Source organism: Salmo salar, chromosome ssa14 (genome assembly GCF_905237065.1).
Source record: "Salmo salar chromosome ssa14, Ssal_v3.1, whole genome shotgun sequence".
Taxonomy (NCBI): domain Eukaryota; kingdom Metazoa; phylum Chordata; class Actinopteri; order Salmoniformes; family Salmonidae; genus Salmo; species Salmo salar.
In genome coordinates, this window is record NC_059455.1 from 34,607,249 (window position 1) to 34,629,239 (window position 21,991).

The window sequence follows — 21,991 nt, forward strand, 5'->3', positions numbered from 1 at the left end:
TTTATCTTGATACAACCAGCACCATGCTGATAAAAGAAACATAGTATTTAAACGTGAAAGTATAGGTTAAATACACTCACCTGAATCCGACGTTTTTGATTTTTCAGATACAGGGCACCACCAGAGTCACCTTTAAATGTACACATACTGTACATGTAATACAATGTCATATAGCCTACCTGTATGTGCACACTGCCAGGTGAGACATCGTACATGTAAAAGACCATTTCTAAATGTACATTTACATTTTAGCAGACGCTCTTATCCAGAGCGACTTACAGTAGTGAATGCATACATTTCATCCATTTTTTTTTTTTTTCCCGTACTGGTCCCCCGTGGGAATCGAACCCACAACCCTGGCGTTGCAAACACCATGCTCTACCAACTGAGCCACACACATAAATATTACACAGCAATGGGATGTGCTAGAAAATATAAAAATGACTGTATGCAGAATTTTCCTGTAATACTGTGTTTAGTTTCCATAGTGATACATTTCCTTGATACATTGATTGAACGTACCTTTGCAGGCAACGTCCTCAACTTTGTCTTCTGTCCCTCCTGTACACAGGAAGTTCTTAGTCACAGCCTCCTTGTAGTTTTTAATGCCCTCAGCTTCCTCTGCATCCTTAATACAGCTCTCCCTCTGTGAAAAAGTAACAGAGACTGTCAGAGTTCACAGAACCCATCATTGTGGTATTCACATCGTAACTCTTATTCTTATAGCCATGGACGAATCAGATTGTGGAATTGTTTAAAGTACTTTCTAGACTCACTACTACTTTTATTACCAAGTAGATCATCCTCACAGGCAGATGCTTACAGATTTCTGAATAAAAAGTAGATATGTGTTTGGGTGAAAGTTTGTAAGCCTAGACACTGCATAAACATTGCTATGGGATGTCTGATTGAATTCCAGCCTGCTCATGGCCATCTCAAAGCATGATTCGAAAAATCTGTTTGAATCTGCTGGCGAGACGGTTTTCACACAAACATTCTCACCTTTTCTTTCAATTTGATTTGAACATCCTTCTCGTACATCTGACCCTTCCACTCAGACATGAATCTGGCAGGTACAGAATTCTGATTCAATAGGAATTCCTCTGGGCAAAGAAAGATCAACTACCATTAGATAGCATACTACATTGAATAATTATAACGATAGCTAAACAACCGTACCTTCTGAGCATGTGCTGCTATATGGACACAATTTTACACGTAGCTGCTGATCCCTCCACTGCTGCTTCCCCCTCTTTCCTGTTCCCCTCACCTCTCATGGCAATGATCTCTTTGTCTGCTGTTCAAACTTTGACATGTTGTACAAACTTCTTTGTCTGTTCTAACTATAAACAACCTTTGTCTGTTGATAATAAACAACATGATTGACATGTTACACAGAGGTGGAACAGTAGGCTACTCTGGCGAATTTCAATGATGTGCTGTCCATCAAATAGTGCAGTGTTGCTTGGTCATTGAGAAGCGAACTAACAATTGTATGTTATTTATTGTTAAATCGCAGATTGTTCTGCCCCAATGCAATTTGCAGACAGGGCTGGGCTACATGTAGGCATTGTTGGGGAGTATTGTAATCTGTTTACAAAAAAACCTGTAACTGTAATTGTTACGTTACCAGTAAAAATATTTTAAACAGATTACAGATACTTTTGAAAAAGTATATGATTACTTCTTGGATTACTTTTAAATTCAGAAAGGATATTTGCAGAAAAAAAATAGATTATGTATCCTCTGTTATCTCAATGAATTTCAGTGTTAAAAAAAGGTGCACTTTTAAGTTTGTTCCACCTGAAACCACTATGATGACACAGCAAATGTGTTTGATGGATCCTTTTTGTCTTCTTCTAATGCTCATTAGGGGAAAGTAATCCAAAAGTAACTGAAATTAATCAGATTACAGTACTAGTTTGGGTAATCCAAAAGTTACTGATTAGAATTTTGGTCAGGTAACTAGTAACTGTAATGGATTACATTAGAAAGTACAAACCCTACATGTAGGCTAGTTTAGGTTGTTATGTAAGCAAAATACAGAGCAACAAGGGACACAACCCAAAGAAGGATAAAGGAGCCCCCAACTCTGAGGGGAAAAAGAGCACAGAGGAAACTCAACTCTGGACCCAAGGACAAACAGCCATCTTCTGCCTTTGTTCTCCTCCATGTTGCCTGACCAGAGACAATGATCAAAGACTTTCCTCACCGATTGAATATAACATTCCTAATAGTCAGATATCTCCAGGTCTCTTATCTTTCATTCTATTTCCTACTTCTTCATGATCATTCTCATTATGTTAGTAAATATTTTGATTAGCGTTATTAAAGGTTCATTGAATAAAAGTTTTTGTTTGTTTTGTTATTCTAGTAAAGAACCTTTACTCAGTACTTTGTTGAAGACACCTTTGGCAGCAAGTACAGCCTCGAGTCTTCTTGGGTATGACACTACAAGCTGGGCAGACCTGTATTTGGGGAGTTACTCCCATTCTTCTCTGCAGATCCTCTCAAGCTCTGTCAGGTTGGATGGGGAGCGTTGCTACACAGCTATTTTCAGGTCTCTCCAGAGATGTTCGATCGGGTTTAAGTCTGGGCTCTGGCTGGACCACTCAAGGACATTCAGAGACTTGTCCCGAAGCCACTCCTGCTTTGTCTTGGCTGTGTGCTTAGGGCCGTTGTAGTGTTGGGAGGTGAACCTTAACCCCAGTCTGAGGTCTGAGCGCTCTGGAGCAGGATTACATCAAGGATCTCTCTGTACTTTGCGCCGTTCATTTTTCCCTCGATCCTGACTAGCCTCCCAGTCCCTGCCGCTGAAAAACATCCCCGCAGCATGATGCTGCCACCACCATGCTTCACCGTAGGGATGGTGCCAGGTTTCCTCCAGACGTGACGCTTGGTATTCAGGCCAAAGAGTTCAGAGAATCTCCAATCAATGTTACTATTAATGTTCGATCGAGAAATTTGGATAGGATGGAAGAAATTATATAGTAAAACCGGCAAAAGAGCAAACGTAAACTAGGGAAAAAACGCAATATCGTCCCCTGTGCCCAATAAAAAACATCACACAACCCTTCCCAAAGTAAAAACAAAAGTTCGACCATCCTCCCCTATTTTGGACCACCCCTGCCCCCAGTAAATTTCGATCCGTCCCTAATCTGGATATGTGAGACTGCTTTTGCATGCCAATGCTGATGATTGTTCATTGGTCAACAATCAAGACCCGCAAGAATTTAAAGATTATAGGAAGGGTTAAGAACAGTGGGAGTAAAATGAGAAACGAGAAGTGAGGGGGAGGGGGAGGGTGAGCAGGAGCTATGTAAAAAAAATGTGTGCGTAAAGAAACACATGCGCAAAACGCTATACTTTGGTTGTTTGGCTATGGGAAAGAGGCGTACTAAAGATCTATGGTGGACAATAAGATTTGGAAGACAAGATCTACTAAACAACTAAAAACAGAATTAAAAAGAAGAAGCTGGTCAACAAGTTGACCTACAAAAACATCCATTGACACTATTAAATACGTAAATCATGTTAAGTAGCCTAACAATGAACCCCATGTATTGATTGAAAACAGATTTGTATTTATATGAATTAATATATTTATTTAAAAAACAAAAAAAGGAAAGAGGTGTCCTGTGGGGGTGGGACGGGACGGTTCAATATGGATGCGCAGCCTCTGCCTATTCATAATTGGTGCTAGAAATCGTTTCAGCTCATATTTTGTGTGCTTATGTTTGGGTAGTTATGACACACTTACATTAGATAAATTATGTCACTCACCTTGCGCCTTACAGGTTGTTGATGTATGGAGACCTGATGCACGGATGGAGGATATAGTACAAGGAATACAGATGGGCCTGCAAAATACAGCTACATTTCTCAGAGTTGTCCTCTGTCCTCATAAACCCTGCCATATTTTGGGCTTGCCATGTCCTGACTTACCTGGTATATTTAGACATTTGGACATCACTATTCAACTTCAAGAGTGCCACATCGTAGTCATAAAACTCTGAAACCCCTTTGTCCTTCTTCTTAAAGACATCATATTCTGAATGAATTATAGGTTTCTGCTCCAACGTCATATCTGAATCAACAGACAAATATATTATCTTATTTTTTAGTCAGGTGTTAGCCTCACACCTGACCATGTGCTGAAATCAAGGCATCAGAGGATAAACTACAATTGAATTTAACAAATGCATTACAATGAATTACCAAATAAAATCAAATTTTATTTGTCAAATGCGCCGAATACAACAGGTGTAGACCTTACCGTGAAATGCTTCTTTACAAGCCCTTAACCAACAATGCAGCTCAAGAAATAGATGTAATAAAATATATATTTTTAAATCTATACAATCAAAAAGTAACACAAGAAAAGTACATAACAATAACGAGGCTATATACAGGGGGTACCGGTACCGAGTCAATGTGCGGGGGTAAAAGTTAGTCGAGGTCATTTGTAAATTGACTATGCATAGATAATAAACAGAGAGCAGCAGCAGTGTAAAACAAATTGAGGAGGGGGGAGGGGATCAACGTAAATAGTCCGGGTGGCCATTTGATTAGTTGCTCAGCAGTCTTCTGGCTTGGGGGTAAAAGCTGTTAAGGAGCCTTTTGCTCCTAGAATTGGCGTTCTGGTACCGCTTGCCGTGCGGTAGCATAGAGAAATGTCTATGACTTGGGTGACTGGAGTCTTTGATAATTTTTGGGGCTTTTCTCTGACACGCTTAGTATATAGGTCCTGAATGTCAGGAAGCTCGGCCCAGTGATGTACTGGGTCATACGCACTACGCTTTGTAGCGCCTTATGGTCAGATGCCGAGCAGTTGCCATACCAGGCGGTGATGCAACCGGTCAGGATGCTCTCGATGGTGCAGCTGTAGAACTTTTTGAGGATCTGGGGACCCATACCAAATCTTAACAGTCTCTTGAGGGGGAAAAAGTGTTGTGCCCTCTTTACAACTGTCTTGGTGTGTTCGGACCATGACAATTTGTTAGTGATGTGCCACGCAGTTGTGGGTGAACAGGGAGTACAGGAGGGGACTAAGCATGCACCACTGAGGGGCCCCAGTGTTGCGGATCAGCGTGGCAGATGTGTTGTTGCCTACCCTTACCACTTGGGGGAGGCCCGTCAGGAAGTCCAGGATCCAGTTGCAGAGGAAGGTGTTTAGTCCCAGGGTCCTTAGCTTAGTGATGAGCTTTGTGGACACTATGGTGTTGAACGCTGAGCTGTAGTCAATGAAAAGCATTCTCACATAAGTGTTCCTTTTGTCCAGGTGGGAAAGGGCAGTGTGGAGTGCAATTGAGATTGTGTCATCTGTGGATCTGTTGGGGCAGTATGCAAATTGGAGTGGGTCTAGGGTTTCTGGCATGATGGTGTTGATGTGAGCCATGACCAGCCATTCAAAGCACTTCATGGTTACAGACGTGAGTGCTTCGCGGGCGGTAATAATTTAGGCATTTTAACTTTGCTTTATTGGGCAAATGCCGACGGTCTATTTGAAACATGTAGGTATTACAGACGCGGCCAGGGAGAGGTTGAAAATATCAGTTCAGACACTTGCCAGTTGGTCCGCGCATGCTTTGAGTACATGTCCAGGTAATCCGTCTGGCCCACAGCTTTGTGAATGTTGACCTGTTTATGGGGTCTTGCTCACATCGGCTACGGAGAGCGTGATCACACAGTCGTCCGGAACAGCTGGTGCTCTCAAGCATGCTTCAGTGTTGCTTGCCTCGAAGCGAGCATAAAAGGCATTTAGCTCGTCTGGTAGGGTTTCGTCACTGGGCAGCTCGCGGTTGTGTTTTCCTTTGTAGTCCGTAATAGTTTTCAAGCCCTGCCACATCCGACGAGCGTCAAAGCCATTCAATCTCAGTCCTGTACTGACGCTTGGCCAGTTTGATGGTAAGCCTGAGGGCATAGTAGGATTTCTTATAAGTGTCTGGAAGCGGCAGCTCTAGCCTTTAGCTCAGGGCGGATGTTGCCTGTAATCCATGGCTTCTGGTTAGGAAATGTACACATGGTCACTGTGGGGACAACGTCGTCAATGCACTTATTGATAAAGCCGGCGACTGAGGTGGTATACTCCTCAATGCCATTGGATGAATCCCGGAACATATTCCAGTCTGTGCTAAAAAAAAGTCCTGTAGCGTAGCATCCGCGTCAACTGACCACTTCCGAATTGAGCGAGTCACTGGTACTTCCTGCTTTAGTTTTTGCTTGTAAGCAGGAATCAGGAGGATAGAATTATGGTCAGATTTGCCAAATGGAGGGCGAGGGAAAGCTTTGTATGCATCTCTCTGTGTGGAATAAAGATGGTCTAGAGATTTTTTCCTCTGGTTGCACATGTGACATGCTGGTAAAACAGATTTAAGTTTGCCTGCATTAAAGTCCCCGGCCACTAGGAGCGCCGCTTTTGGATGAGCATTTTCTTGTCTGCTTATGGCCATATACAGCTTGTTGAGGGCGTTCTTAGTGCCAGCATCGGTCGTGGTGGTAAATAGACAGCTACGAATAATATAGATGAGAACTCTCTTGGTAGATAGTGTGGTCTACAGCTTATCATGAGGTATTCTACATCAGGTGAGAAATACCTCGAGACTTCTTTAATATTAGACATCGCGCACCAGCAGTTATTGACAAATAGACACACACCCCCACCCCTCATATTAGCAGACGCAGCTGCTCTGTCCTGCCGAAACACGGAGAAGCCAGCCAGCTCTATATTATCCGCGTCGTTGTTCAGCCAAGTCTCTGTGAAACATAAGATATTACAGTTTTTAATGTCCCGTTGGTCAGATAGTCAATGGTAGATCGTCCAGTTTGTTTTCCAATGATTGCACGTTGGCCAATAATACTGAGGGTAGTGGTGGTTTACCTACTCGTCTGTAAATTCTTACAAGGCACCCCGCCCTCCTCCCCCTTTTTCTCTGTCTTTTCTTCACGCTGATGACGGGGATTTGGTCCTTGTCTCGACAAAGCAGTATATCCTTCGCGTCGGACTCATTAAAGAAAAAATCTTTGTTGAGTTTGAGGAGAGTAACCGCTGTACTGATGTCCAGAAGCTCTTTTCAGTCATAAGAGATAGTAGCAGCAACATTATGTACAAAATGAGTTTACAGCAATGCGAAAAAACTAACAAAATAGCACAGTTGGTTAGGAGCCTGTAAAACGGCAGCCCTCCGCTCTGGCACCATTATTGAATTGTACACATTGCCCAGAGAAGTTCAGAGAAGCACAGTACCTTCCTGGTTGAAGACTTTCACTTTAATCCTATCTATCTGCTTCTCCCTGAAACAGTGAGCAGCTGTAAGGACAAATCTAGGTGTAACGAGGGCACCCATGCAAGAGCTATGCTCATTGCCGACCTGAATGGAAGAAGGAGAAATAGATAAATACTGTAGCATACCTACACACTAGCTGCATAGTAGTTCCTCTTGAATGTAAAATGTGTCTCTAAGATCTCTTATTTGTTCTTCATCGACTCACCTCGACAGAGATTGTGACTACCCAAGGGTATTCTTGCCGTTTGGATGAAGTGGAATCATCACCATCACGGTCCCAGGATAGACCACACAGGCCTACACTGTTACTCTCATCTATAGAGAAGCAGAGAGAGAAAAAAACACACCTATGATCATGTACAGCAATGTGCACTAATTATAACTGTACAGACTACATGAACACCAATGCTATTCTACACTAACCTATAATCATCTTGAACAAGGATGTCAGTTTGGTGTCATCTCTTAGTTTGTAGAAATGCTTTTCTGAACTCTTCTTCGACACCAACTTGTTGATTTCCTCCTCGTTCATTTCTGCACCCACACCGAAAACATAAATATCTGAAAGAGAAGCGACAGGCAGCTTATGTTATCTATGACACGTGTCCTTCACCTCTTATTTCCTGTGTGTTGATCTTTTTTAAAATTTCTCCTTGAGTTTAAGTATTCACATTGGTTGAGTTCCTACATTGCACCCAGCAAACAGGGGACGTCCTAAGGCCATGTTCCCATGAGGTTCCTTTTAGGTATTCAGCGAGAAGTTATCCCATTGTTATCCCATCCATTCTGAGAACGTTCTAGGAACATTAAAACATGAAGTTAACCTTGGGACCATAAAGGGACGCTCAGTACAGGTCCCGGTTTGGTAGCAGTATAACGTTATAATAAGTCCACTAGGGAACGTTACAAATAGGTTCCTATTTGGTTCTGACAAGATGTTGTCCTTGAGACATTCAATGACCACAAGGGGACATTGTAGACAGGTCCTGACTTGTTACAGCTGGAACTTCACTTAAGGTTGTGGCATGACCATTAGGGAATATTACAAAAAGATCCCCAGGAGGTTCCAATAGGACATTATATTCAGGATATTCAGCAAACACAAGGTGACATCCAGTACAGGCCCTGGTTTCCTTCCGATAGAATGTTATAATAAGGTCTTTGAATGACCCTTACAACCCTGTTTGGCTCTGACAGGACATTCTTATCATGACATTCAACGACCACACAAGCATGTTCCATGCATGTCCTAGTTTGCTTACACCGGGACGTTGTGTCATGGTCCCCAAGAGGGGTATGTTCCAGACATGTCATCAAGGATGTTTTTAGAGGGGCCTCCCGAGTGGCGCAGTGGACTAAGGCTGCATTGCAGTACTAGCTGTGCCACTCGAGATTCTGGGTTTGAGTCCTGGCTCTGTCGCAGCCGGGCGCGACCGGGAGACCCATGAGGCGGCGCACAATTGGCCCAGCGTCGTCAAGGTTAGGGGAGGGTTTGGCCGGCAGGAATGTCCTTGTCCCATCGCGCACTAGTGACTCCTGTGGCGGACCAGGCACAGTGCACGCTGACACGGTCGCCAGGTGTACGGTGTTTCCTCCGACACATTGGTGCGGCTGGCTTCCGGGTTAAGTGGGCATTGTGTCAAAAAAGCAGTGCGGCTTGGTTGGGTTGTGTTTCGGAGGACGCACCACTCTCGACCTTCGCCTCTCCCGAGTCGGGAGTAGCAGCGATGAGACAAGACTGTAATTACCAATTGGATACCACAATTTATTTATTTTTTAAAATAAAGGACGTTTTTAGAACGTTCTCAGGACACTCTGTACCAGTCCTCAGGATGTCAAATGATGGTCACAAGGAACCATTCTCTGGAATACTTTTGTCTAGTTTCCTGTAAGTTACCAGGACGTCACTGAAGACCATGTCAGGACTTTTTGGGGCATTCTCAGGACATTAATTTGACTAATCATTAGGACGTTGCATGATGGTCCCAAGGGAACGTTCTCTGGGGGACCATTACCTAGTTCCCTGTAAGTTACCAGGAAGTCACTGAGTTGTGTATAATCACTAGTTGTAAATAATGTATGTAAACTTTGTTTAAAATCCACTGTCTGTATTCTGTCTCTTTATGTTGTTAATCAGTAGCAGCACCATATCACCAAGTAAAATCTGGGTATGTGTAAATGTTCTTGGCAACCTAAGGTGATTCTGAGGCGTCGGGACTTTTTTTAGGACGTTCTCAGGACAGTAATTTGACTAGTCATTAGGACGTTGCGTGATGGTCCTAAGGGAACGTTCTCTGGAGGACCTGACTTTTCAATATGACCCCACTTGGGATTTTAACTCACAACCTCTGGATTTGGAGTACACTGATGTTTCTGCAGAACCACAGAGTCTGTAGCATTCTCAGAAGTCCCATACACATTTATTACCTAGAACACATTTCTGCAGCAAAAGAGTGCCATCCGCATTGCTAAATCAGTTAATCTGCCTCTTGGTAGGCTTTGGGATAGTTAAAAGGCCAGAGGACCTGAGGGACCTACAGGGTACATAACTTAAAAGCATGTTTGACATGTATCATGGATTGATTTAAAAACCAATTGAAGAATCTTAAAATGTACTCTAAAACTCAGACAGCGAGTGCAGAGACCTTAAAACCGGTGTAAAATGTGCTCTCCGTCTGGTCTTGGTCAGTACCCGTTCTGCAGCATTCGGTATGTTTTGCAGTTGACCAATGGCTTTCTTGGGTAGACCAGACAGGAAAGCATTACAGTAGTCAAGCCTGCTTGTAATAAAAGCATGGATTAGTCTCTCTGTATCAGCCTGAGAGAGAAACCTTTGCAATGTTCCTCAGGTGGTAAAAAGCTATTTTGGTCACATTCCTAGTGTGTGATTCGAAATTGAATTCAGAATAGATAATAAGACAGAGATGTATCTTTATTGCCTGTGAATTAAAATGTGCAGACAGATTTTCTCTCTGTGCTTTGGTTCCAACATTAAGTACCTTAGTCTAGCTGGAGGAAGTTGTGCTAATGGTAAGCGAGTGTTGTGCCTTTTCCTTTGCAATGATGATTCAATTTTTTGGTCGAACCTCGACTCACATTGGTTGAGCGCCCTCTTCTTTCCTTTCAATAGTGAGTGTATTACAGATAATCCTGAATGAATCCTGAATAATGATGAGTGAGAAAGTTAGAGGGTCAAAGATCATACCCCAAAGACATGCTAAACTCCCTTGTAAGCATGTCTTGGGGGTATGATCTTTGAATCTCTGTAACTTTCTCACTCATCATTATACACAATTTATTCACGATTATCCATAATCATTGTGGCATTCACATGAATGTAGAACTGTTTATAAATAAGAATATAATATGTTTCTAATAAAAGTGACTCCAAAATTACACTTTACATTATTTACCATTCATTTTAATTGGGCACAAAATAATCTGAAACACAACCAAAACGAACTGCAAATGCATCAAACAAGTTTGTAGAGTCACAAGCTTGATGTAGTCTTTGCGTGCTAGGAGCATGGGACCTAATACTAAACTTTTGACTACTTTATTAATAATAATCTTTAGGGGCGTCAATCATTTTGACCCCTACCCTTTTGTTTAAAAAGTAATTTGTTTTTCCTCAAAATTTCTTTCTCTGAGCAATTGTTTTAGTATAAAATTATATAATTTCCAAATAGTTTTGAACATACAATATAGCTCAGTATTTGAATAATTTAGGTAGTCAGCTTATTTTTTCGGGGGAACCTTTCTCTGGGACCATCAGGTAACATCCTGACAACTAATACACTGAACGTCCTGAGAAAGTCCGAAAAACATCCTAACCTGGGCCCGTATCCACAAAGCGTCTCAGAGTACAAAATTGGTCGTATATGCTGAGAATAAAGACATTTTACTCATACTCTTATGGGTAAAAAATTCTCATAAGAGTTCCACCTAGTCGACAGATATTTAGGAGATCTCATGAGCTGTTCAGACTAACCAGCAGGTGTCTTGACTATAGAAAAAGGCAGAGAGTCAGTGGTTCCCGCACCACAAATAGGCAATTGCTTTGGAGTTGTTAAAATAATGTTTTGATATTTCTATATGATCAACCCATAAATAACCTAGACCTACATGCAACAGTATCTCTTGCGCTTTTGACAATGATTTTACATGAGGCCTAATTCACATATGTCTAAATACGTATAACCACTAGGCTAATAAATAATCCAATTTTTTCATGAACCTATATCATGTTATTTCACTTTATCCCTTTAGAGCTTATGCAAAAGCTATTTACAAAGTTGTTGAACAGGAGTGACAAGTGTTTTAATATAATGGTAATATCATCAAAATTCCACTTTCAACCGGTATAATACTGTATGACTCAGCGTAATGCCTACCACTTCATTCAAAATGTCAGAATTGGTTAAATAACATTATGCATGCCAACATATTAGGCAAAAATGACGAGTAGGCAAAGTTATCGTGTCAGGCGAAAATTCTAGTTATCAAACGTTTTACCATTTCAATATTTGATTTACAGTGACAGTCACTGTGGTTGTTTGAAGCATGCTATAGAGTTCACAGCTGGCAATGCCTCATCGCAATTGGTTATTCCCCATTATTTGCAACAATGTCATTGAGCATCATCACTATCTTTTCGGTACCTCAAACTGTCGAGATTCCCAGATGAGATAAACTTTTATGAGAGGATTTTACTCCTGGCTCAGAGTTTGAGCAGTGTCATAAAGGAAACATTCACCCATTTTAAATGTTATATTGTTTTTTGTGCATCTCTGAGTGGTGTTCTATTGATTCCCTGGGCCATTTCATGACTTCATGTGTATCTGAGTTATTGGCTTTCAAGCAGGCAGAAATTCGACCCGTATGATGTAGCATTGTGAAAAGTCCCTCTCACTACACTGGAAGTTAATAGGAATACGACTTTTAGATCACAAAAACATCTCTCATCATATCAAATTTTAATACTGCCCGATGTCATAACTCGGGAGGTTGTCTTCTCTCGAATGAGCCACTGATCATATTCCTACCTCGAGAAATGTGTAATTTAACAGAGGGTCAAACACATTTCTCCTATTTGTCTGTCTCTTCAGTCCAAGGTGCATTGTATGGTGCCGATATGAATGTCAGACTCCACTCTGTGAGGCACATCGATCTACAGGTTGAACATAATGAGATTGTAGACACCTAAATTGAAAGTGCAGTTTGTTGAGGAGATTTTGCTGCTAACTAGCTAGCAAGCAAACGTAGCTATACACAATTGACAACAAACTTTCAGTATGCTTATAGAGGACATTCAACAAGCACAGCACTTACACAAATGACTGATGATTGGCTGAGAGAAATTCATGATAAAAAGATTGTGGGGCTGTTTTGTTAGACTTCAGTGCGGCCTTTGACATTATCAATCATAGTCTACTGCTGGCAAAACTGATGTGTTATGGCTTTACACCCCCTGTTATATTGTGGATAAAGAGTTACCTGTCTAACAGAACACAGAGGGTTTTCTTTAATGCAAGCCTCTCAAACATAATCCAGGTAGAATCAGGAATTCCCCAAGGCAGCTATCTAGGCCCATTACTTTTTTCAATCTTTACTAATGAATTGCCACTGGCTTTGAGGAAAGCCAGAGTGTCTATGTATGTGGATGACTCAACACTATACACGTGAGCTACTACAGCGACTGAAATGACTGCAACACTTAACAAAGAGTTGCAGTTAGTTTTAGTGTGGGTGGCAAGGCATAAGTTAGTCCTAAATATTTCTAAAACTAAAAGCATCGTATTTGGGACAAATCCTTCACTAAACCCTAAACCTCAACTACATCTCGTAATGAATAATGTGGAAATTGAGCAAGTTCAGGTGACTAAACTCCTTGGAGTTACCCATGATTTTAAACTGTCATGGTCAAAACAGATTGATACAACAATAGCTAAGATGGGGAGTATTTCCATGATAAGACGCTGCTCTACCTTCTTGACAGCACTGTCAACAAGGCAGGTCCTACAGGCTCTAGTTTTGACGCACCTAGACTACTGTTTAGTCGTGTGGTCAGGTGACACAGAAAAGGACTTCGAAAAATTGGTTCAGAACAGGGCAGCACCCTTGGATGTACACCAAGAGCTAATATTAATAATATGCATGTCAATTTCTCCTGGCTCAAGTGGAGGAGAGAGTGACTTCCTCACTGCTTGTATTTATGAGAGGTATTGACATGTTGAATGCACCGAGCTGTCTGTTTGAACTACTGGCGCATAGCTCGGACACCCACGCATACCCTACAATACATGCCACAAGAGGTCTCTTCACAGTCCCCAAGTCCAGAACAGAATATGGAAGGTGCACAGTACTAAATAGAGCCATGAATACATGGAACTCTATTCCACATCAAGTATAAATCCACGATAATCGAGAATTTCAATAAGCATTTCCGTGCTTCTACACCTGCATTGCTTGCTGTTTGGGGTTTTAGGCTGGGTTTCTGTACAGCACTTTGAGATATCAGCTGATGTAAGAAGGGCTATATAAATACATTTAATTTGATTTGATCCGTGGCCTCCAACTGCTCTTAAATGCTAGTAAAACTAAATGCATGAACTTCAACCGATCGCTGCCCGCACCCACCCGCCCGCCCGACTAGCATCACTACTCTGGACGGTTCTGACTTAGAATATGCGGACAACGATAAATACCTAGGTGTCTGGCTAGATTGTAAACTCTCCTTCCAGACTCACATTAAGCATCTCCAAATCAAAGTTAAATCTAGAATCAGCCTCCTTCACTCATGCTGCCAAACATACCCTCGTATAACTGACTATCCTACCGATCCTTGACGGCGTCACTTGTCATTTACAAAATAGCCTCCAACACTCTACTCAGCAAATTGGATGCAGTCTATCACAGTGCCATCCGTTTTGTCACCAAAGCCCCATATACTACCCAACACTGTGACCTGTATGCTCTCATTGGCTGGTCCTCGCTACATATTCGTCGCCAAACCCACTGGCTCCAGGTCATCTAAAAGTATTTTCTAGGTAAAGCTCCGCCTTATCTCAGCTCACTGGTCACCATAGCAACACCCATCCATAGCAGGCACTCCAGCAGATATATTTCACTAGTCATCCCCAAAGCCAACACCTCCTTTGGCCGCCTTTCCTTCCAGTTCTCTGCTGCCAATGACTGGAACGAATTGCAAAAATCACTGAAGTTGGAGACATATCTCCCACTAACTTTAAGCGTCAGCTGTCAGAGCAGCTTACCGATCGCTGCAGCTGTACACACCCCATCTGTAAATAGCCCATCCAACCAACTACCTAATCATCCCCATATTTGATTGTTTTTCTGCTCTTTTGCACAACAGTATTTCTACTTGCACATCCTCATCTGCACATATACCAGTCCAGCGTAAATAAAAATATGTCACTGGCCTACACACAATACCCCATAATGTCAAAGCAGAAATCTATTTTTCACATTTTTACAAATGAATAAAAAATGTAAAGCTGAAACCCCTTTGTTATGGCAAGCCTAAATAAGTTCAGGAGTAACAATGTGCTTAACAAGTCACATAATAAGTTGCATGGACTCACTCTGTATAATAGTGTTCAACATGATTTTTGAATGACTACCTCATCTATGTACCCCACATATACAATTATCTGTAAGGTCTCTCAGCCGAGCAGAGAATCTCAAACACAGATTCAACCACAAAGACCAGGGAGGTTTTCCAATGACTCGCAAAGAACGGCACCTATTGGTAGATGGGTATAAATAACATAACAAGCAGACATTGAATATCCCTTTAATAAAAATCTAAGGGGGAGGGGGGGGGTTCTACTAAGCTATATGGAATTGTTTTAAGAAAGTCATACAAAGGATCATTTAGGTATTTGTTTTTGAATCATCCCAAAAAGAAATGAAACAACTATTTCATGATTATTTTACTGCTATTAGCCCATATAAACGCATTGAATAACAGATTCACGACATGGAAAACCAGATAGTCCACCCCCAAAAAAATGTAAAAGGAAGTTTGTTCTTAAGTGTCTGTCCAACACTACCATTGAAAGGTTTGGAGTCACTTAGAAATCTCCTTGTTTTGAAAAAAAAAGCTCATTTTTGGTCCATTAAAATAACATAAAATTGATCAGAAATACAGTGTAGACATTGTTAGTGTTGTAAATGACTATCGCAGCTGGAAACGGCTGATTTTAATGGAATATCTACATAGGCCCATTATCAGCAACCATCACTCCTGCGTTCCAAAGGCACGTTGTGTTAGCTAATCCAAGTTTATCATTTTAAAAGGCTAATTAATCATTAGAAAACCCTTTTGCAATTATGTTAGCACAGCTGAAAACTGTTGTTCTGATTAAAGAAGCAATAAAACGTGCTTTCTTTCGACTAGTTGAGTATCTGGAGCATCAGCATTTATGGGTTCGATTACAGGCTCAAAATGGCTAGTAACAAAGTACTTTCTTCTGAAACTCATCAGTCTATTCTTGTTCTGAGAAATGAAGGCCATTCCAGGCGATAGTATCTGCAAAACACGAGTCTCAACGTCAACAGTGAAGAGGTGACTCCGGAATGCTGGCCTTCTATGCAGAGCTGCAAAGAAAAAGCCATAGCTCAGACTGGCCAATAAAAAGAAAAGATTAAGATGGGCAAAAGAACACAGACACTGGCCGGAGGAACTCTGCCTAGAAGGCCGGCATCCCTGAGTCGCCTCTTCACTGTTGACATTGAGACTGGTGTTTTGCGGGTACAATTTAATGAAGCTGCCAGTTGAGGACTTGTGAGGAGTTTCTCAAACTAGACACTCTAATGTACAGTCGTAAGTTTTGATAATGACACAAATATTAATTTTCACAAAATCTGCTGCTTCAGTGTCTTTAGATATTTTTGTCAGATGTTGCTATGGAATACTGAAGTATACTGAAGCATTTCATAACTGTCAAAGGCTTTTATTGACAATTACATGAAGTTGATGCAAAGAGTCAATATTTGCAGTGTTGACCCTTCTTTTTCAAGACCTCTGTAATCCGCCCAGGAATGCTGTCAAATAACTTCTGGGCCACATCCTGACTGATCGCAGCCCATTCTTGCATAATCAATGCTTGGAGTTTGTCAGAATTTGTGGGTTTTTGTTTCTCCACCCGCCTCTTGAGGATTGACCACAAGTTCTCAATGGGATTAAGGTCTGGGGAGTTTCCTGGCCATGGACCAAAATATCGATGTTTTGTTGCCAGAGCCACTTAGTTATCACTTTTGCCTTATGGCAAGGTGCTCCATCATGCTGGAAAAGGCATTGTTCATCACCAAACTGTTCCTGGATGGTTGGGAGAAGTTGCTCTCGGAGGATGTGTTGGTACCATTTTTTATTCATGGCTGTGTTCTTAGGCAAAATTGTGAGTGAGCCGACTCCCTTGGCTGAGAAGCAACCCCACACATGAATGGTCTCAAGATGACACAGGACTGATGGTAGCGCTCACCTTGTCTTCTCCGGACAAGCTTTTTTTCCGGATGCCCCAAACAATCGGAAAGGGGATTCATCAGAGAAAATGACTTTACCCCAGTCCTCAGCAGTCCAATCCCTGTACCTTTTGCAGAATATCAGTCTGTCCCTGATGTTTTTCCTGGTGAGAAGTGGCTTCTTTGCTGCCCTTCTTGACACCAGGCCATCCTCCAAAAGTCTTCGCCTCACTGTGCGTGTAGATGCACTCATACTTGCTGAGCAAGCTCAGTACTGGTGGTGCCCCGATCCCGCAGCTGAATCAACTTTAGGAGACGGTCCTGGCGCATGCTGGACTCTCTTGGGCGCCCTGAAGTCTTCTTCACAACAATTGAACCGCTCTCCTTGAAGTTCTTGATGATCATATAAATGGTTGATTTAGGTGCAATCTTACTGGCAGAAATATCCTTGCCTGTGAATCCCTTTTTGTGCAAAGCAATGATGACGGCACGTGTTTCCTTGCAGGTAACCATGGTTGACAGAGGAAGAACAATGATTCCAAGCACCACCCTCCTTTTGAAGCTTCCAGTTTGTTATTCGAACTCAATCAGCATGACAGAGTGATCTCCAGCCTTGTCCTCGTCAACACTCACACCTGTGTTAATAAGAGAATCACAGACATGATGTCAGCTGGTCCTTTAGTGGCAGGGCTGAAATGCAGTGGACATGTTTTTTAGGGATTCAGTTCATTTGCATGGCAAAGAGGGACTTTGCAATTAATTGCAATTCATCTGATCACTCTTCATAACATTCTGGAGTATATGCAAATTGCCATCATACAAACTGAGGCAGCAGACTTTGTGAAAATGTATATTTGTGTCATTCTCAAAACTTTTGGCCACGACTGTACTTGTCTTCTTGCTCATCTGTGCACTGGGGCCTCCCACTCCTCTTTCTATTCTAGTTAGAGCCAGTTTGCACTGTTCTGTGAAGGGAGTAGTACACAGCATTGTACAAGATCTTCAGTTTCTTGGTAATTTCTCGCATGGAATAGCCTTCATTTGTCAGAACAAGAATAGACTGACAAGTTTCAGAAGAAAGTTCTTTGTTTCTAGCCATTTTGAGCCTGTAATCGAACCCACAAATGCTGATGCTCCAGATACTCAACTAGTCGAAAGGTCAGCTTTATTGCTTCTTTAATCAGGACAGTTTTCAGCTGTGCTAACATAATTGCAAAAGGGTTTTCTATTGATCAATTAGCCTTTTAAAATTATAAACTTCGATTAGGCTCTTGGGCTCGCAAGTGGCGCAGTGGTCTAAGCTAGAGACATCACTACAGATAACCTGGTGTAGGCCATCATTGTAAATAAGATTTTGTTCTCAAATGACTTGCCTAGTTAAATAAAGGTTAAATCAAAAAAATATATAATAATAATAATAATAATTAGCTAACACAACATGCCATTGGAACAAAGGAGTGATGGTTGCTGATAATGGGCCTTTGTACGCCTATGTAGATATTCCATTAAAAATTAGCCGTTTCCAGCATCAATAGTCATTTACAACATTAACAATGTCTACACTGTATTTCTGATTAATTTGCTGTTATTTTAACGGACAAAAACATGGACATTTCTAAGTGACCCCAAACTTTTGATCGGTGGTGTATATGTGAGAGACATAAGAAAGATCAGTTAACTTATTTTTGTACATTTATTTAACCTCTTGTTTTGGCACACCATATATATACACTCAGCAAAAAAAGAAACGTCCTCTCACTGTCAACTGCGTTTATTTTCAGCAAATTTAACATGTGTAAATATTTGTATGAACATAACAAGATTCAACAACTGAGACTTAAACTGAACAAGATCCCAGACGTGACTAACAGAAATGGAATAATGGGGGGTCAAAATCAAAAGTAACAGTCAGTATCTGGTGTGGCCACCAGCTGCATTAAGTACTGCAGTGGATCTCCTCCTCATGGACTGCACCAGATTTGCCAGTTCTTGCTTTGAGATGTCACCCCACTCTTCCACCAAGGCACCTGCAAGTTCCCGGACATTTCTGGGGGGAATGGCCCTGGCCCTAGCCCTCACCCTCTGATCCAACAGGTCCCAGACGTGCTCAATGGGATTGAGATCCGGGCTCTTCGCTGGCCATGGCAGAACAATGACATTCCTGTCTTGCAGGAAATCACGCACAGAACGAGCAGTATGGCTGGTGGCATTGTCATGCTGAAGGGTCATGTCAGGATGAGCCTGCAGGAAGGGTACCACATGAGGGAGGAGGATGTCTTCCCTGTAACGCACAGCATTAAGATCGCCTGCAATGACAAGCTCAGTCCGATGATGCTGTGACACACCGCCCCAGACCATGACGGACCCTTCACCTCCAAATTGATCCCGCTCCAGAGTACAGGCCTCGGTGTAATGCTCATTCCTTCGACGATAAATGTGAATCCGACCATCACCCGTGGTGAGACAAAACCGGGACTCGTCAGTGAAGAGCACTTTTTGCCAGTCCTGTCTGGTCCAGCGACGGTGGGTTTGTGCCCATAGGCGACGTTGTTGCCGGTGATGTCTGGTGAGGACCTGCCATACAACAGACCTACAAGCCCTCAGTCCAGCTTCTCTCAGCCTATTGCGGACAGTCTGAGCACTGATGGAGGGATTGTGCGTTCCTGGTATAACTCGGGCAGTTGTTGTTGCCATCCTGTACCTGTCCCGCAGGTGTGATGTTCGGATGTACCGATCCTGTGCAGGTGTTGTTACACGTGGTCTATCACTGCGAGGACGATCAACTGTCCGTCCTGTCTCCCTGTAGCGCTGTCTTAGGAGTATCACAGTATGGAAATTGCAATTTATTGCCCTGGCCACATCTGCACTCCTCATGCCTCCTTGCAGCATGTCTAGGGCACGTTCACACAGATGAGCAGGGACCCTGGGCATCTTTCTTTTGGTGTTTTTCAGAGTCAGTAGAAAGGCCTCTTTAGTGTCCTAAGTTTTCATAACTGTGACCTTAATTGCCTACCGTCTGTAAGCTGCTAGTGTCTTAATGACCGTTCCACAGTTTCTGACACTCTATCGAAAACCCACTTAATTGAGCATGACATAGACATCGGAGATGCTAAGCCTATCAAACAGATTTTATCGTGTATCTCAGGAGAAGAGACTGCAATTGGAAACAGAGGTGCAGTATATGTTTGACAATGGTATTGCGGAGCCATGTTGTTCAAATTGGGCTTCACCCTGTCTTCTGGTCAAAAAGTCCAATTCCACTTTCCGACCTTGCACTGATTATAGAAAAGTTAACAATGTTACTAAAGCAGACCTTTACCCTCTTCCTAGGATGGAGGACTGTATTGAGCAAGTTGGGTCAGCAAAGTATGTTAGCAAATTTGATCTTTTAAAGGGATATTGGCCAGTACCCCTTACCAAAAGAGCTTGTGAGATTGCTGCCTTTATAACTCCATCTGGTTTGTTCTCTTATACAGTGATGCCTTTCGGGTTGCGGAATGCTCCAGCCACCTTCCAGAGGCTGATGAATCGGGTGGTCTCAGGTCTGGAAGGGTGTGCCGTGTATTTGGACGACATGGTCGTCTACTCAGACTCTTGGGAGGAGTATGTCTGTAGAGTGCAAGCCCTGTTTGAAAGACTGGTGTGGGCCAGGTTGACTATCAATTTGGCAAAGTGTGAGTTTGCCAAAGCTACAGTCACATACCTAGAAAAGGTTGTTGGTCAGGGTGTTGTCTGTCCCATGGAAGCCAAGGTTCAGGCTGTGAAGCAGTTCCCACAGCCCTCCACAAAGAAAGAACTGATGCGCTTCCTGGGAATGGCGGGGTAATACCGTGCTTTCTATAAGAACTTTTCGGTAGTAGTGTCCCCCCTGTTGAAGGCCAAGGCTGAATTTATCTGGTCCACCCAGTGTCAAGAGGCATTTGATGCAGTTAAGGCTCTTTTGTGTTTGGCACCCGTGTTGGTAGCACCACATTTTGGGAAACCTTTCAAATTGCAGGTAGACGCCAGTCAAATCGGTGCTGGGACTGTGCTTCTCCAGGAAAATGATGACAATGTTGAGTGTCCAGTCAGTTTATTTTCCCGGAAATGTAATAAGTATCAGCAAAACTATTCTGTAATTGAAAAGGAGGCTTTAGGTCTCATTTGGGCTTTACAGCACTTCGAAGTCTATGTTGGTTCTGGTTTGACCCCTTTAACTGTGTTCACTGACCACAACCCACTTATTTTTCTGAAGTCCCTGCAAAATCCCAACCAGCGCCTGATGCGTTGGGCTTTGTTCTTGCAACCATTCAACCTGGATATTAGACACATTAGTGGTAAGGATAATATCATTGCTGATGCTCTGTCCCGTGCTCCTTTAACCTAGTTTGTATTTTCTCTCTGCTGACCCCTGCGGGCTGTCTGCGCCTCTTTCCTCTTAAATTGCTCCCCAGGTACCAGGGCTGCCGAGTTTGAGGGGCGGACAGTCAGCTAGGGGACACGGGGCTACTGCTAGGAGCTGGGACTGGTATCTGTTTTTTGGGGGGGAATTTTGGATTGTTTTAAATATGTTGGGTCGTAATTTGGGTTGAGGGTGGGACCCTCATTTTAAGGAGGGGGGTGTCACGGCCCATCTGCAGTGCAGGGGTGGTTCCTCCTGCAGGCAGAGGAGGGTCGTTAGTGATTGGAGCTGGCATGATTGGAGCCACCTGGGCTCAGGGTATAAAACTGCTTCACTAACCACTCGCTCTCTCTCTCCCTGCTCCTCCAGGTATGATTCTGTTTTGTTTGTTCCTTTGTAGGTTTACTTAGTTTCCACTCAGTCATGTTCACACACACAGATTCATGCATCCATGCACCTTACATACACCCTACATTATGACATTTCCACACCTCATTCCTTTTTCTTTGTTTAAAGTTAATAGTTTTTGGTTTACAATAAAGAACCTTTTGATTGGCCTATACCTGTTGTTCATGTCCCCTTATTTTTGCCACAGGCTATGAGCCGGCCTGTGACAAGTGGTGTTCATTAATTGTTTATGGTTCATTGAACAAGCATGGGAAACCGTGTTTAAATCATTTACAATGAAGATCTGTGAAGTTATTTGGATTTTTACAAATTATCATTGAAAGACAGGGTCCTGAAAAAGGGAAGTTTCTTTTTTTGCTGAGTTTACATTGCATTCGGAAAGTATAAAGACCCCTTGAATTTTCCACATTTTGTTACATTACAGCCTTAT

General features: G+C 42.4%; 1 protein-coding gene across 3 annotated transcripts in view; it reads right to left on the reverse strand.

The window, feature by feature from the left end:
- Window positions 1-21,991, reverse strand: part of LOC106569366 (complement factor B) — a 43,567-nt gene that overhangs the window by 944 nt on the left and 20,632 nt on the right. For all 3 annotated transcript variants that reach the window (XM_045694265.1, XM_014140674.2, XM_045694263.1), the window contains exons 10-17: window positions 7,710-7,847; window positions 7,492-7,601; window positions 7,247-7,370; window positions 3,946-4,087; window positions 3,784-3,860; window positions 1,003-1,103; window positions 523-646; window positions 81-130 (exon numbers count right to left, since the gene is read on the reverse strand). In XM_045694265.1, the coding sequence (XP_045550221.1) occupies window positions 81-130; window positions 523-646; window positions 1,003-1,103; window positions 3,784-3,860; window positions 3,946-4,087; window positions 7,247-7,370; window positions 7,492-7,601; window positions 7,710-7,847 (866 nt within the window). The remainder of the gene's footprint in view (window positions 1-80; window positions 131-522; window positions 647-1,002; window positions 1,104-3,783; window positions 3,861-3,945; window positions 4,088-7,246; window positions 7,371-7,491; window positions 7,602-7,709; window positions 7,848-21,991) is intronic.